Consider the following 18,256-nt stretch of genomic DNA (forward strand, 5'->3'; position numbering starts at 1 on the left):
GAGCTTTGCCAGCAGCCTCTGTGTTTGTTTCTGATTTACAGCATCTGCAGTTCTTTTGATTTTTGTAAATAGATTCTTGTTAAGCAAAGGGGTGAAAAGTTATCAGAAGAAGGTGGAAAGGCGAATTTGAGTTGCAATCAGATCAGGTCCCGATCTTGTTGAACACTGAGGTAAAAACAATGACTGCAGATGCTGGAAACCAGATTCTGGAGTAGAGTGGTGCTGGAAACAACTCAAGAGTTGAATGACGTACTCATGCTCTTTGTTTATACCAAGGTCTCGAATCTAACTTTACACCTCAAATTTACTATTATTGCAAAGCTCAAGCCACTTTATGTTGACATTTAAGGCAAAGTATAAATGCATCCTTGGGCTAACCCGATGCTAACTGGTTGGCATGTAGCCTGAAGGTGCTAAATCTTTGCTCAGGTTAGATCAAATATGTATTTTGCACTGATTGGTGGAGCTGACTAGATGTTTTTATCATAAAGAAGTAGGAACTTAGTAAATTTATTAGTTATTATTGATCTGGGCACTTGAATTAAGAGAGGTTTACCCATCTTGCATGTCAACATAATTACATCATATTTATATTAACACAGCAAACCCCGAGTGTTTGAAGATCATTTGTAATTACACTTTTTTGGCTTCACTTCTACAATTCTACAAACTATTGCCAAAGTGCATTTAAGTAAAATATCATACTGAGCACAGAAAAGGGTCAACCCGAATCCTCATCAGGATACAAATGTCTTTGAGAAACACCTGGACAAAGGAGAGCACACTGTTTGTGAGAGCATTCAGGAAATCTCCTGTACAGCCAGTCTATTAAAATATAGGAGCAGCTGCAAAACAGGCTTCCTGATCTGAAGTAGGTAATAGGGAAAGCAAGGGGAATGTTGGCTTTTATTTCAAAGGGAATGGAGTATAAAAATAGGGTAGCTCACATAAAAATATACAAACCATTAGTGAGGCCACAGCTGGAAAACCAACAGTCTTTGGGTCCCCTATCTAAGGAAAGATATACTGGCACTGGAGGCAGTCCAGAGAAGGTTCACTAGGCTGATACCAGGTATGAAGGGGCTGTCTTATGAGGAGAGATTTGGGATATTGGGCCTTGGCATGCAGAAGAATTGAAACATAAAAGATTCTCATGAGACTTGACAGGGTAAATGCATAAAGGCTGTTTCCCCTTGTGGGAGAGTCTCCTACCTGAGGCCATTACCTCAGAGGAAAGTGTTGCACATTTCAGTTAGAAATGAGGAGGAACTATCATTTCTTTCCAAGGATAGTGAATCGATGGAATCCTTTACACAGAGTGCTTCGGGGGCTGGAACATTACATATATTCAAGGCTGAGATAAACAGAATTTTAATCAGTATAAGGGAATCACAGGGTAAAGGGAAAAGGCAGGAAAGTGGAGTTGAGGATTATCAGATCAGTCATGACCTCATTGAATGATGGAGCAGATTCGATGAGCTGAATGGTCCACCTCAGCTCCTCTGTCCTATGCGTCGTAAGTGATCCAACAGTTAGATTAACTCCAGAGTCGAGTCCCATCTTATGCCAAGATGCATACTGAGACTTGCTACCATGATTGATAGTGCAAAGCATATCTAGAATGGTGTCTACCTGCAACAGTGGATTTATGAGGAATTCAATAAATTGAAGCAGAATGTATTTAAATGTTTTGAAATAACCAAACTCAAAAACTTCAAAAACACTGGTCAGGAGTAAACCTTTACATATATATGTGTGTGCAGCCTTAGAGAATTTTTTTTCAGTTCATGTGGGTCACCAAGCCCTTGTCTTCCCTGTCCCAGAACAATCCAATACAAGGCCAAAATCCATTGACTATCTTCACCCAATGAAAGTCTGTGGTGGTTTGTTTCTAAGCAATTTTCAGCTCAGTCCTCCTTTGAGTGCAACCAATGGGCGGTGTGTGTTGATTACTGCAGCCTGCTGGTGGGAGATCATCCCCATCTCACACTGCACTAGGCACTGAGTCACCTTTCGGGTGGAGAAGGTGATTGAGGGAGAGAATCACTGATGGTGGAGAATGAGAAATATACTGGGATTTTATTCTAAGTCCAGAAAATCATGTCTGTTTCTCCTGTTGAAAAAAGAAACTGTGAATAGTTTGGGCCTTTTCTTGCCTCTGGCTCCAGTTGCTCCATTAAGAACCTTCAGTCAAGCTGATCATATTGTTGTAAAATTTGCTCATAGGATGTGGATGTTGCCAGCATTTGTAGCCCATCCATAGTTGCCCTTGAGAAAGTGGTCGTGAGCTGTCTTTTTGAACCACTGCAGTCCATTTGCTGTAGGTAGATCTACAATGCCCTGAGGGAGGGAGTTACAACATATTGACTGCTTTACCCTTTGACCTCCCCCATTCACATCCTTGAGCACCTAAACTTCGCGAATGTCAGTGCAAAAACTGAGCTTTCATATTTGAACAGCCTAACCCCTGTTTCACTTGGAAGTCATGGAGAGCTAAAAGTTGACTCTACAGTGCAGGTAAGGTAAATTGGCCATGCTAAATTGCCTGTAGTGTCCAACGATGTGTAGGTTAGGTGTATTAGTCAGGGAAAATGTAGGGTAGGAGAATGGGTCTTGGGTGGGTTAGGAGTTTTTAAGTTTCTATGATGATTTTATGACTCAGACTTAATGTGGCATTTACTGAGTTAGTTGGATAGCTGGTTTGTTATGCAGAGTGATAGCAGCAGTCATAGAGTCAATGCCTGCACTGCCTACAGTTACAGTGAAAGATTCTTGAAATAACTGCACACAGGCCGGAATCCTGTCACTGAGTCACCCTGTATTTACAAGTGCACAGTACATGGACTCTGACCAGTAGCCAATCTCTAAAACTGAGGAGACCTTCTGAATCTCCTATTTATATCTGTCAGCCAGGGCTCCCTGATTGGGCCAGGTAAACAACCCCAATGAAGGATCTCATTGTCAATGAGATCTACCTGACCCTCATTCCAATTACTACAATCCTCTTTCTCAATCTGGCCTATTGCCTGACCCACAGATTAAACTTGCCATCAGTCATTTACCTCTCAGGAGAGAGTGAGACTATGATGGTCTTATCTTTTACATTATCAGTGTTAGACATGCAGGTCTCCAAAGAATTGAATATCACAGCTATAGTGTTGATTGAAATCACCTGATGTTCATTAGACTTTGTACCTGAGAGCTGCGTTTTCCAATTTCGAGGGCTTGGCTACATGACAGGGATAGCGTCCAGAAAGGAAATGTGGAAACTGTTGTTTGTGCTAAACAATGGACTTTTAATAAAAGTCTTTTGCCTCCTAATTCTACATCGGTCTGCAAAATATCCATTGCACTTGTGGGACTGTTCAGGTGCCAGAGAGAGCACCGTGCAAAACACAGAGCTCCTGTGGTCATGTTATGCCAGAAAGATGGGCAACCACAAGTTGTATTATACCCTTCAGACCCTCCCTAGGTCATATGGAATTGATGCCTATTCATTGCATAAGTTTCAAGTTTGGGTTTACCATGAGGTAATTTCAAGTGATTTAAATAATTCTGCTGAGGATTTTTAAATTTTCCATCAAACGTAAAAGTGGTATATGTTTGAACAAGGGAAGTGGGAGCAACTACCTTAAAACAACTGAAGTATGTAATAAGATAGAGGATTATACTTAGAACCTACTGAGTTTATAACTGATCCTGAATTATTTTTTTCTACAGGGTGTAATGCAGGATGTACAGATTCTCCTGATCCCACAGGGACATATTACTCAATGCCCTGACCTCAATCGAAGTATGTTTCCTGATTATATTAATAATGTTTACATTTATACATGTGTGCAAAATAAAATGCGAAAATGCTTTGATGAAAAGTTCATCAGACTTTAGGCCACCCTCCTGGCCAATCTATTGCTTAACTATTAACTGCATGGCTTATAAAAAAGGGATGCCAAATGATTCAAAAAGCTATTTGGCAATAATGTTCTCTTTAGTGTGTTAGGATAAATATTACATCTCGTAAATCCTGTTTATTTGTGGTTGGGAGGATTCAGTAATACCAAATGTTATCTTAGAAAAGCAGGTACACTATGAATCAGAACATGCCGTGTGAACATAAAACCTGAAATAATGCTGGGAATGCTCAGCAGCGTCTGTGGAGAGAGAAACAGAGCCCTTGGCCTTTGCACTTGAGTTCACGGTTTCCGTATGGGGAGGAAGCAGGCTATTCGACCCATCGGGCCCTAATCCCACTCCATCCCCGTAACCTTGCATATCCCATGGCTAACCCATCTAGCCTGCATATCCCTGGACTCTATCAGCAACTTAGCACGACCAATCCACTCTAACCTGCACATGTTGCACTGTGGGAAGAAACCAGAGCGAATCCACGCAGGCGCAGGGAAAATGCGCAAACTCCACACAGGCAGATGCCCGAGGGTGGAATCAAACTCAGGTCCCTGGTACTGTGAGGTAGCAGTGCTAACCACTGAGCCACCGTGTTGCCCAGTTAATGGGTTGAATACTCACTCCCCATGAAAATAGGGTTGGAATTAGGAAAGGGGCTGAAAGATGGTAGGTGGTAGCACTGGGACTGCCTCGTAATACCTTCCTCCCACTGAAGGAATTTTTCCAGGGCTGGGTGGGATGCAGATTGACTGCTGTACTGTGGAAGTGGGCAGTGAGTGAAGACGATGAATGTCCCACATTGGGGTGTTTCTGTGGCTCTCCCTATTATTTTGTGGCTGGAGGTGTGCCCATCCCCACCTGCCATGCCAGGAAGCTGCCAACTTAAGGGCAGCTGGCTCCCCTGTTCTGTGACCTCATCACAGAATGATTATGGTGCAGTAGGGTACAATTCTTCCCATCAGTCTGTACTGGGTCCCTAAGCTTTTCAACTCAGTGCCAACCTCCTGCCTTTTCCCCAAAACCCTGCATAATGTTTCCATTTTTTAAAAAAACATCCAATGCCCCTCTTGAATGCCTCAGCTGAATGTGCCTTCACTGGCCTTCTAAGCCATGCATTCCAGAAACAAAATACTCACTGAGTGAGCGTTTTCTCTCACCTTGCATTTGCTTTTTATGGCAAAATGCTTGAAATCTGTGCCTTCCAATTCTCAATCTGTTTAGGAGTGGTTTCTCCCTATCAGCTTTGTCCAAGCTCCTCATGATTTTGAACATAGGTGAAAGTGAGGACTGCAGAATGCTGGAGATCAGAGTCAAGATTAGAGTGATGCTGGAAAAGCACAGCAGGTCAGGCAGTATCCGAGGAGCAGGAAAATTGACATTTCAGTCAAAAGCCCTTCATCAGGAATAAAATGTCTATCAAAGCTCCACTTCAGGGCCTTCTCCAGGGCTGCCATTCCTAGTGTTAAGATGTACAGGGTAACTCACATCCATAGCCCAATGCTTTGGGATAGGGTTTCCTCTGACCATAGTTACTGGTCTGACGCAGTACTGTCCAGCTCCCCAATGGGGCTCCATAATTAGGAGATCAAACCTCCAGGAAAATTGTGTCAGCATCAAAGTACCAGCTTGGGACCCCCATTTGATCCAGTTATTGGGGTCTTCAACTGGTGCAGCAAGATCCAATCCATCATCTTGAGTCAACCATCTTCCATCGGAACACCAACATGGCTTCTCTCTCCAGAGATACTGTCTGATCTGCTGGAGAGTTTCCAGCATTTTGTTTTCTAATTTCAGATTTGCAGCATCCACGGCATCTTGCTTCTGAGAAAGAAAGGCAAGATTATGCACTGGACAGAACTCTACGTCAGAGTTGCTCTCATCAGATAACCAGTCACAATTTGCCAGCTAACATTTCCTGTTAAAATACTGACCAACCTTTTGTATATTTGCATCACTTTTGCCTTTTTTTAAAGATATCTAATAATCATGTTTTCTTTGTTTTTATCATTGTGTCTTGACTTGCACATCACCGCTTTTAAAACTCAAATTCTATTGTTCCAGCGTGCCCTACATGCAATGACTTCCACGGTCTTGTGCAGAAGATTATGGAGCTCCAAGATATTTTAGCCAAGACATCAGCAAAGGTCATTTTAATGTACAGACTTTTAGATAATCAAATTGTCGAATAGAAGTGTATTTCTTCTCTAGACATTCTGATCTGTTCCATGTTTCCTCTGTAAAGTAAACAAATGAAGCAGCCACTTTGCACACCACAAGAGACCCGGGTTCGATTCCCACCTCAGACGACTCTCTGTGTGGAGTTTGCACATTCTCCCTGTGTTTGCATGGGTTTCCTCTGGGTGCTCCGGTTTCCTCCCACAGTCCAAAAATGTGCAGGTTAGGTGAATTGGCCATGCTAAATTGCCCGTAGTGTTAGGTGAAGGGGTAAATGTAGGGGAATGGGTCTGGGTGGGTTGATCTTCGGCGGGTCGGTGTGGACTTGTTGGGCCAAAGGGCCTGTTTCCACACTGTAAGTAATCTAATCTAATCTAATCTAATCCTAATTCTCCAAACTGATGAATGGTCAGTTGATTTTTTTGATTTGATAACATTAATGTAGGAAAAATATTGCTGAGGGTATGGGAGAAATCTTTGCTCCTCCACTAAAGCCATCAAATAGACTGAATCTTAGAGTGATGCAATAAACACTGTACTCTCAGTAGTTCATTCAGAGAACATTATAAATTAAGAGCATCACAAAATGTTCTGGATTTTGTAGGTTGCAGTACAGAAATTGTGGCTTCTTCTGAAATATGCTGAAGACGTAACAATCTTAAGAGTTTCAATAATTTTCTGTTGAAGGCCTCTTACAATATATGATGGAATGCTTATAGGATGGCTTTTTGGAACAGCTTGTCATGGAGCCCACAAGGGAGCAGGCTATTCTGGACCTAGTGCTATGTAATGAGCCAGACTTTATAAAAGATCTTAAAGTAAGGGAACACTTAGGAAGCAGCGATCATAATATGGTAGAGTTCAGTCTGCAGTTTGAAAGAGAAAAGGCAAAATCGGATGTAATGGTGTTACAGTTAAATAAAGGTAATTACGAGGGCATGAGAGAGGAACTGACAAAAATAGACTGGAAGCAGAGCCTAGCGGGGAAGACAAAAATGGCAGGAGTTTGTGGGTATAATTGAGGACACTGTACAGAGGTTCATCCCCAAGAAAAGAAAGATTATCTAGGGAGGGATTAGACAGCCATGGGTGACAAAGGAAGTCAGGAAATGTATCAAAGAAAAAGAGAGATCCTATAAAGTGGCCAAGAGCACTGGGAAATCAGAGGATTGGGAAGGCTAGAAAAACAAACAGAGGATAACAAAGAGAGAAATAAGGAAGGAGAGGATCAAATATGAAGGTAGGCTAGCCAGTAATATTAGAAATGATAGTAAAAGTTTCTTTCAATACATAAGAAACAATCAACAGGCAAAAGTAGACATTGGGCCACTTCAAGCTGATGCTGGAAGCCTAGTGATGGGAGATAAGGAAATAGCAGCAGAACTTAATAAGTACTTTACATCAGTCTTCACAGTGGAAGACATGAATAATAGCCCAACAATTAAAGGGAGTCAGGGGGCTGAGTTGAGTATGGTTGTCATTACAAAAGAGATAGTGCTAGAAAAGCTAAAAGGTTTTAAAATTGACAAATCTCCTGGCCCCAATGGACTACATCCTAGAGTTCTGAGGGAGGTGGCTGAGGAAATAGCGGAGGCGTTGGTTGAGATCTTTCAAAAGTCACTGGAGTCAGGGAAAATTCCAGATAATTGGAAGTTCGCTGTTGTAACCCCTTGTTCAAGAAAGGATCAAGATAAAAGATGGAAAATTATAGGCCAATTAGCCTAACCTCGGTTGTTGGTAAAATTCTAGAATCCATCGTTAAGGATGAGGTTTCTAAATTCTTGGAAGAGCAGGGTCGGATTAGAACAAGTCAACATGGATTTAGTAAGGGGAGGTCATGCCTGACAAACCTGTTAGAATTCTTTGAAGAGGTGACAAGTTGAAGAGGTTGGACCAGGGAAACCCAGTGGATATGGTCTATCTAGACTTCCAAAAGGCCTTTGATAAGGTGCCACACGGGAGGCTGCTGAGTAAGATGAGGGCCCATGGTGTTCGAGGTGAGCTACTGGCATGGATTGAGCATTGGCTATCTGACAGAAGGCAGAGAGTTGGGATAAAAGTTTTTTTTTCCGAATGGCAGCCAGTGACAAGCAGTGTCCCACAGGGTTCAGTGTTGGGGCCACAGCTGTTCACGTTATATATTAATGATTTGGATGAAGGGACTGGGGGCATTCTAGCGAAGTTTTCCGATGATACGAAGATAGGTGGACAGGCAGGTAATACTGAGGAAGTGGGGAGGCTGCAGAAGGATCTAGACAGTTTGGAAGAGTGGTCCAGGAAATGGCTGATGAGGTTCAATGTGAGCAAATGCGAGGTCTTGCACTTTGGAAAAAAGAATACAAGCATGGACTACTTTCTAACCGGTGAGAAAATTCATGAAGCCAAAGTACAAAGGGATCTGGGAGTGCTAGTCAAGGATTCTCTAAAAGTAAACATGCAGGTTGAATCCGTGATTAAGAAAGTAAATGCAATGTTGTCATTTATCTCAAGAGGATTGGAATATAAAAGCAGCGATGTGCTACTGAGCCTTTATAAAGCTCTGGTTAGGCCCCATTTAGAATACTGTGTCCAATTTTAGTCCCCACACCTCGGGAGGGACATACTGGCACTGGAGCGTGTCCAGCAGAGATTCACATGGATGATCCCTGGAATGGCAGGTCTAACATACGAGGAATGGCTGAGGATCCTGGGATTGTATTCATTGGAGTTTAGAAGGTTAAAGAGAGATCTAATAGAAACTTCCAAGATAATATATGGCCTGGAAAGAGTGGACGCTAAGAAATTGTTTCCGTTAGGCGAGGAGACTAGGACCCGTGGGCACAGCCTTAGAATTAGAGGGGGTAAATTCAGAACAGAAATGCGGAGACATTTCTTCAGCCAGAGAGTGGTGGGCCTGTGGAATTCATTGCCACGGAGTGCAGTGGAGGCGGGATGCTAAATGGCTTTAAGGCCGAGATTGATAAATTCTTGATGTCACAAGGAATTAAGGGCTACGGGGAGAATGCTGGAAAGTGGAGTAGAAATGCCCATCAGCCATGATTAAATGGCGGAGTGGACTCGATGGGCCGAATGGCCTTACTTCCACTCCTATGTCTAATGGTCTTATGGTCTTATCCTTCTCATCTCAATAAAATGTTGTTCTGAAGTTGTGATTTGTTTTGTTTTAATTAGTTTAAATAAAGTTAAAGTTCTGTCCAAAATAAAGTTAAATATACATTTCTATAAAGCTTGATTTAAAACCCCTACTTCCCAAGTTGTTAGGTTTAAAGTGAAAAGTTGTTTTTGAGCAGAGTGGACCTGATGGCCGAAGAACCTGTTTTAGAGCTGTATGATTAAGATTTGTATCAGAAATAGGAAATGATCCCTTTAGGAGTGTTGGTCCAGAGCTGATAGGTTTTTGTGCTTGCCATCAAGTTTATCAGTTAGATCATGAGAAGTTGGATTGCTGTGTATAATTCTGGGTGAGGCTTGAGATATCTTTTCACTATGGTCTCGGGATGTGGATGTTCAAAGTTTGGGAGAAGATTTGTAGCTTGGGTGCTCGTTGTTGTGGTTCTGTTCGCCGAGCTGGGAAATTGTGTTGCAGATGTTTCGTCCCCTGTCTAGGCGACATCCTCAGTGCTTGGGAGCCTCCTGTGAAGCGCTTCTGTGATGTTTCCTCCGGCATTTATGGTGATTTGTACCTGCCGCTTCTGGTTGTCAGTTCCAGCTGTCTGCTGCAGTGGCCGGTATATTGGGTCCAGGTCAATGTGCTTATTGATTGAATCTGTGGATGAATGCCATGCCTCGAGGAATTCCCTGGCTGTTCTCCGTTTGGCTTGTCCTATAATAGTAGTAGAGGTAAAAACAATGACTGCAGATGCTGGAAACCAGATTCTGGATTAGTGGTGCTGGAAGAGCACAGCAGTTCAGGCAGCATCCAAGGAGCAGTGAAATCGACGTTTCGAGCAAAAGCCCTTCATCAGGAATAAAAGCAGAGAGCCTGAAGCGTGGAGAGATAAGCTAGAGGAGGGTGGGGGTGGGGAGAAAGTAGCATAGAGTACAATAGGTGAGTGGGGGAGGGGATGAAGGTGATAGGTCAGGGAGGAGAGGGTGGAGTGGATAGATGGAAAAGGAGGTAGGCAGGTAGGACAAGTCCAGACAAGTCATGGGGACAGTGCTGAGCTGGAAGTTTGGAACTAGGGTGAGGTGAGGGAAGGGGAAATGAGGAAACTGTCGAAGTCCACATTGATGCCCTGGGGTTGAAGTGTTCTGAGGCGGAAGATGAGGCGTTCTTCCTCCAGGTGTCTGGTGGTGAGGGAGCGGCAGTGAAGGAGGCCCAGGACCTCCATGTCCTCGGCAGAGTGGGAGGGGGAGTTGAAATGTTGGGCCACGGGATGGTGTGGTTGATTGGTGCGGGTGTCCTAGAGATATTCCCTAAAGTGCTCTGCTAGGAGGCGCCCAGTCTCCCCAATGTAGAGGAGGAGCAATGAATACAATAAATTATATTAGAGGATGTGCAGATAAAACTTTGATGGATGTGGAAGGCTCCTTTAGGGCCTTGGATAGAGGTGAGGGAGGAGGTGTGGGCGCAGGTTTTACACTTCCTGCGGTGGCAGGGGAAGGTGCCAGGATGGGAGGATGGGTTGTCGGGGGGGCGTGGACCTGACCAGGTAGTCACGGAGGGAATGGTCTTTGGGAAAGGCGGAAAGGGATGGGGCAGGAAAGATATCCCTGGTGGTGGGGTCCGTTTGGAGTTGGCGGAAATGTCGGCGGATGATTTGGTTTATGCGAAGGTTGGTAGGGTGGAAGGTGAGCACCAGGGGTGTTCTGTCCTTGTTACGGTTGGAGGGGTGGGGTCTGAGGGTGTTGTCCCACTGCGCTTGAGAAATTGGCCCTGAACCAGATTCTTGAATATCTTGCTGAGTGTTTAGCATGGCTATTTCAGAGTGTAATTAAGAGTTAATCACATCGTTGTGAGTCTGGACCAGTTAATGATGAACAGGTATTCTTTCCGAGTGAACCAAATTGGCTTTTATGACTGTCTGGTAGCTTCATTGAGTTGACTAGCTTTTTATTCCAGATTTAGTTAATGGATTAAATTTAAACTCCCTGAGATAAATCTCTGGATCAGTAGTCCATACCTGTTGATGGCTCATTGGGGAATACCATCACAAAGCTTCATTAGTCCCATCCCCCAGCCCTGCCCACTCTCATGAATTGAGGAAATTCAACAGTTTTTTTTTGTTGTTGTTGATTTGTGGGGATTTATTTTGTGAATGCCGGTTTAGAAAGCCCTTCCCAGGAACACATCCATGAGTCAGGTGGAAGCAGATCCCCATCAGCTGTAAGATAAACATTCACAACACAATTTTCTAATGTTTTAAATCTAAGCTGTAAAACCCTTTGAGCTGAGGTAATCAACAGCAAGATTATCATCATTAACAAAGATTTCATTGTATACACTTGTATTTGCAAAATAAAGCTGTTTTTACTCAGTGTTAACTGTTTAAATGGCCTTGAATGTGTCAATTTTGAATAGATTTAATTTGATGAAACTTTATCAGAACTGATTTTTTACAAAAATCCACTTATGGGATTTGGGTGTCACTGGCTGGGGCAATATTTATAGCTTCATCCCTAATTGTGCAGAGGGCAGTTAAGAGTCAACCACGTTGTTGTCAGCCAGACCAGAAGAGGGTGGCAGATTTCTGTCCCGAAAGGATATTTGTAAACCAAATGGGTTTTATGTCAATCATATCATGAACATCATTCAATCCTTAAATTCCAGATTTTTTCTATGGCAGGACTGAACTCAAGTCCCTAGAGCACTACCTGGACCTATAGCTGAACAGTTTGGTGAGAATACCACTGACCTCAGATCACAGATTACATGCAAAAACCTCCCTCAGAGCAGTCACAGTATGTTCTAGTCTTCAAGCACTCAGGTACTTCTAGATAAAGATTATGTAAGATTATACTGACTGTATATAAACTGTGAAATGTTCACACAGCTGTCTTACGCTGAGGAGAAGATGAACAGTTTGGATCATTGTTACTGTGAGAAGAGCTGTAAGGTGAAAGACCTGGTCTACAGAGAATCACAGTATTGGGCTGAAGGCTGCAGGAACTGCACATGCAAGGTACCCTTAACACTGCCTCTTTAACAGCATCTAGCTAACTGCAAGCTAACTCTCCCCTTATTTTAGCTTTTTCTAGTTACCATGGTTTCCAAACAACTGATGTAGAATTGTTTTGATTGCTTTGGGAGATGAAATTAAAAACAGCACAGGAAATATTAAATATGTTGGGTGTGGGAACTATCTGCTCTCTCTCCCCCCGAACCCATTCATAATTTCAATGTGCCACAAAAAAAGGCCATTGCACAGCACCTTTGAGTTTGAAAATACCTCAGGATGTATGAGGGTGAAAGCATAGATAACTAACTGAAGGATTGGACAGTAATTCACAGGAAATAGTTTGGAGAAATCTTAATCAAAAAGATGGAGCTTTCAAAGATCAAAGTGGAAAGATTGTAGAGGTTTGATGAGAGCATTTTTGTTATTAGTGTGTGTGTGTGTAATTCAAACAACACTTAAGATGAGTGCTGGAGGGATAGGAGAAGGGATATAAGCTGCAAAAGGATGGATCAACGTCATCCAGTGAGTACTGAACTTAACCAGAGGTGGCTGGATTTTCAGTGGTTCAAGACAGTGGGTCAACAGTTTGGAAACAGGAGAAAATTCTCACTAACGCCATGCCATTTTGAAGAAGGATTGGCAGTAAGAATGGTTGGACACTGTGGCAGTGACCAATTAAACTCCTTAAAAGCAGAGCTGCTTGAACTGTGAATCATGATCCCCAGCGAGGATGGCATGATGGGATTTAATGGCGCAAGCTCCAAGACAGTCATAGCTGCTGTGAAGCTTGGACTGAGTGTTCATGGCTACCATAGCCCTCTCAGTTCTTGAGTTTTTCTTCTTTTGGTGATTGTGAACCTGATGGACAGATTGTTGGAGCCAGATTGCTGTTGCATATCATGCCCTTTAAGAAGGTAGACACTTCGTCTTTTGAATAAAACCATGTAGATCATTGCTGGTCCAAACCCTTCTGCTGATGGTGCTAAATTTATGACCCCTCTCAGGAAAAAAATATAACCCCCCACCCTGTGTGGGGTCACAGGACGTCTGTGACATTAAAATGGGGGTCACGCTTGGGACACATGGCTTTCATGACTTAATTCAGGGCTTGACCCTGATGCTGACCAGACTTTTCCATGTGTACATGGGTTCCCATGAAATGCTATCCCTGAAAGAGTCTCAGTCCCTCTCTGCAGCAGGGAGTGGCATGACATCAGAGCCAGAGGTTTCAAAATATTTGCAGGCCTCCCCTCTGAGTGTGGGTAGAATCCAGTGCCTATCATCATGGCAGATCTTCTCCTGATTTTGGAAACCGGTGACCCATTTAGCTTCGTGAATATACTGCCGTGTGCCCAGTGATCAGGGGTGGCTTGGCACTTGTACCACCCTGTGGATTTTAACAGTACCTACAAAGTCACAGTTGAAGGATACAGGTAGGCTTTTTGGAACTGAGGTAAGGACAAATGTCTGCACCCAGGGAGTGGAACGCCTGTGGAACTCACTACCACAGGAAACGGTTGAGGCCAAAACATTGAATGTTCTCAAGAAGGAGTTAGAAATAGTTCTTGGGACTGACACAGTCAAAGGGTATTGGGGGGAGAAAGCAGGAACAGGGGACTGAGTTGGATGATCAGCCATGATTATATTGAATGGTGGAGCAGGCTGGAAGGGCCAAATGGCCTACTCCTGCTCCTATTTTTCATGCTCCTGTGGCTTACCCACAGGTGCAACAAGAAGAAACAGAAGTTATAAGTTTGGAATCATTGTGAATTGTCATGTCTGGATTGCCATCATTGCAGTACATGTATCTGAGAGAGGGTTCCCGTTAATCAGCCTTTGGGGATTGAATTTGATTTCTGATAAGACAGTAACCTGTTTTGAGTTCGGGGTAGTCACGTGACCATCCACATTGTTAACTTGGCTGCATCAGATTAGTAATTATCAAATGAACTCTACATTTAAAGTGAAGTGGCCAGCTATTGACACTTTAGACCTCTGGTGCTGAATTTTCTTTCCTCAATCCAAAATGGCGTACCCTGCATCCTTAGACTGTGGCCCTTGGCTCTCGATTCCGCAGTCATTGGGACCATTCTTCCTGCATTTACCCTGCCAATTCTTGTAGGATCTGATAGGGTTCTCTTAAAAAATCCCAGTATTCTTGATGTCTTGTTTGACCAATGTCCGTGCAAGGGCTAGAGGAAAAGGATGAAGATTTTAGGTTCGTTGTGTATGTATGTTGGCAAGCATAACAACCAGTGAATGGGTTGAAATGGTTTGAGCATCTGAAATGGTGACATCATACTAAAATGTAAAAGGCAAAGAGCTTGCAAGGGCAGTGGGGACATCAAGCCCAGATGAGATAATGTTATAGAATGGGCTTTAGGAGTAGTGGGTGTGAGGAACATTCTTATGTTGGAAACTAATGCAATAAAGACATAAAACCAAGGTCCCCGAGCCTTTTTCTTAAGGATGAGGACTACCAGTAGGATTCAGCAATATGGTTAATCCATTCTGGAACTGATAAGAAAGCAGTGAATTTATTTAACAACAGAAAGAGCTCCAGGTCAGTCCAGGAACCATTTTAACAACTTCCTTTCGTAACTGCACCTGATCACATTGGCCAGTTCTGCAGGTGAAACCAACTGCAAGAGAAATTTATTCTAAAGCATTGTTAAAATTCACAGAAACTCAACATCTGCTGAATTTAAGTCTCATTTAAATTACATGGCTGATTTCATGACGTGGATTCTAAAAATGGGACTGCTCAGGAGGGGACCCTTCAGTTATCAGGTTCATGCTAGCATTCTGTAAGAGTAATCTAGATGGTGCCACTTCTCTGTCCTTATCTGATACCCTTGCAATGAGTTTTCAGTTGAATTGTATTAATAAAAGCAATGAAATGTAATGGAGCCTTTAGAATCCTGCGAGTGGGGATTTTAGCGACATCAATTAAACATTGTATGCAACGAATGGCGAAAAACTACCTGACTCCTAACTTTAAGTAGACACTGGAGTTATGGATATTTTCTGAGTAATCTGTTCAGATGCATTATTACACACCTCCAGAGGGTGGGACTTAAACATAGGTCACCTAGCTTAGAGGTAGGGACACTACCAATGCACCGCAAAACCCTCTAATATTGACACCAATTGACCAGCAGGCCAGTCATCAACTAAAGGTTGGGCCAAAATTGTTACTTATTTTGTGGTAAATTTTATTATCACTTTAATCCCACTTTGATTACAAAACAATTCATCATCTCGAAACTTTACTCAAAATTTCCACCATAACCTTCATGTAATTTTAGTGAGAGCCTAATTTGCACTGGAAATGGGGTGCTTTGACTTTCATCAAAGTTACAGCAATGGAATAAGTATCCTTTACTTCCTGATTATGAATTGCAAAACGTACGGTAAAATAGGCAGTGTTATTTGAGTTATAAAATGATCCCTCTTCCTTTCTTATCTATGTTAAGTGAGAAAGAAATTATATTCAGAAGAGATGTAGTACAATTGTTTTGTTGTCAGTGAGATTTTCAGCCAGGCGCAAATTATTTTGCAATATTACCAATTTAAGAACTCAACACCCAAGTGATACACAGAGCACTTGGTCGGAATGAATTGGCCATGGTTCATTATCCCCGTTAATAATGCATTGATGTTGACATATAATGAAGAGAGTCTTTAAATAACATGACATTGTTTTCTTCAGAATGGAACAGTCCAATGCAAGAGAATGATGTGCCCCACTGAGATTTGTCCTCCAGGTAATGCTCCAGTCTACACGGAAGGAAAATGTTGCAAGGAATGCCAACGTGAGTAAAATATGATTTTAATTGATACTTTAAATGATATTACAAGTCACTATAATTCAGTGAAGGGATGAAACTCAAGATGTTAGAACAATTTAAGCTTTCCATTATTACGAATTCTCACTTTTGTTTTAAATTTTTGACCCAATCAATAAATCAAAGTTCAAGCCAGCTGACAATGCCGCTTTGTAAACAGCAACTCTGTGGTACACAGCAGCTGGAGTCTTATTTTTCTTGTGGCTCACTAGAGAATTGTATAGTTTCCACTCTCTGCTATTCCTCAAGTTGAGTTATTTGTGAGCTGAGGATGTTATTGTACCAATGAACATTCAATGGTCCAGAGGAGCGGTGAAAAAGTGTAACATGGTTTTCTAACACAGTACTGCAACCCTTATTATTTCTAATTATTATAAATGTGTACATTGTCTTTGATAGAATCTGGCCAAAGTCTAACATCAAAGCCTCTGTGAGACCAGAAAAATCCCTTCTACTTTCTGTGTTTCATCTGTCTTCCCTATTTCTTGAGTTACATGAGGAACACTAATGTGCACCCTCCTTCCTTCTGTGCTTCATTTCTCATCCCAACGTTACTTTCTGGGAGTACTGGCAGCTCTTGCCCATTGTCTGTCTGCATAGAGATTGTTCAGCTATTTCTACATTCCTTAACCCTACAGCCTCTTCTTGTGGCACCATTACAAGTATTGTAGAAATCAGGAGACTAATGGAAGGCACTTTACAGAAGTATTAATGGAGGTATTCCTGTGGGACTGAATGTGGCAGTACCTATTCAAGATCAGTTGGAAATCACCATCAGAGGTAGATAAAAATATTTCAGCCCAGAGCAGTGCAAATCTGGTCAGGAACAAAGCTGCACCAAAATCAGAGAAACCGGTAAAAACAATAGGTGGGTCAAAGCAACAGTAAGGGACAGGCAATAAGCTGATCAAAAGTTATTTTAAAAGTTAAGCAATTCACCAGCAGATCAGGCACACAACAATTGAGCCCTGTGGCATAGTCCACTGCAAAGGCATCACCTTGATATCCCAATAAATTTGGGAATTTTGGAAGCCAGATTTTGCGAGTGGGAATAAAGAGCAGACACTGAAAAGCACACTTGTTTATTGAATACTAAAAACACATTCTGCCTTTATGCTGAGCCTTTCACAGCTCTAGATCCTAAAGTGATTTACAGAGAACAAAGTAAGTTCAGTCACTGTTGTAATGTAGGAAATGCAACAACAAATTTGCACATGGCAAGATCCAAAGAAACCCTAACTCTGAGGTAATCTGTTCTAGTGATATTAGCTGAGAGATCAAAGTCAGCTGAGACCTTTCCACCCAGCTCTTTGTAGTCACACCATGGGACCGTTTACTGCCACTTGAAAAGTGAGTGTGAGCACTGCAAGGGTTACCTCAAATCTCAAACCTCAAGTCTTCTCCAATTTCCATATTGTTAATCTGCCATCCTGGTGACTCTGTAATGTGTTTTAGGAATTGCCAGGTTAAGGTTTCAATTCCATGATCCACTGCAAGACATTTTCTTTTACACACAAGTAAAACTTTTCATCTGACCGTGAACCCATCATGCTGACAGTTATGAATATCCAGGACCGATTCCCTGAATCTTCACTGACAGTGTCCCGTGATTAAACAGCATGCAGTAGTGGGAAAAAAAGTTAAAGGAATAAAACTTCAACAAAGGATGCAGACTTTGCTCTACAAGCAGAATTGTTGGCAGGTGTCCTTAGATACAGATTTTAATCAAAGTAATTAGAATTTATCTATCACTCTTGCAGCTGTAATACTCAATTCACTCTCATTCTGATACACACACCATGACTTGACATCCGGTATCACCTGCTATTGTTGGAATAATATTGAAGCCAAGGAATGTATCAATGCAATCTGCAGACTGCACTTCAGCCGAAATAGATTGGGGTGCCCTAGCAATCAACCTTTAGGTTCAGTCTGCTTCCTGGTTGACATTGTGTTATTTCATAATTTGCAGGTGCTTGTGAAAATGACACAAATCATTTTTACAGCTCTAACTTGAGTGCAATCATGAGTGAAAAGCATACCCATAGTAACCTTGTCTTTTATTGAAGCTGTTTAACTGTCTTCCGTGCTGCATGGGGACATTTGTTTTGTTTCTGGTGGCTATTTTGTTTTGTTAATACATCTCTATGTTACAGTAATAGTGCACTGACTATTAAAAAAAATCATTACAAACATATGGCTTCAGAT

General features: G+C 42.2%; 1 protein-coding gene across 3 annotated transcripts in view; it reads left to right on the forward strand.

Moving 5' to 3' along the window:
• LOC140458014 (protein kinase C-binding protein NELL2-like) overlaps nucleotides 1-18,256 on the forward strand; it is a 375,163-nt gene that overhangs the window by 64,399 nt on the left and 292,508 nt on the right. For all 3 annotated transcript variants that reach the window (XM_072551970.1, XM_072551972.1, XM_072551971.1), the window contains 4 exons: nucleotides 3,721-3,793; nucleotides 5,968-6,050; nucleotides 12,075-12,203; nucleotides 15,913-16,015. In XM_072551970.1, coding sequence (XP_072408071.1) covers nucleotides 3,721-3,793; nucleotides 5,968-6,050; nucleotides 12,075-12,203; nucleotides 15,913-16,015 — 388 coding nt within the window. The remainder of the gene's footprint in view (nucleotides 1-3,720; nucleotides 3,794-5,967; nucleotides 6,051-12,074; nucleotides 12,204-15,912; nucleotides 16,016-18,256) is intronic.

This window comes from Chiloscyllium punctatum, chromosome 32 (genome assembly GCF_047496795.1).
Source record: "Chiloscyllium punctatum isolate Juve2018m chromosome 32, sChiPun1.3, whole genome shotgun sequence".
In the NCBI taxonomy this organism is placed as follows: domain Eukaryota; kingdom Metazoa; phylum Chordata; class Chondrichthyes; order Orectolobiformes; family Hemiscylliidae; genus Chiloscyllium; species Chiloscyllium punctatum.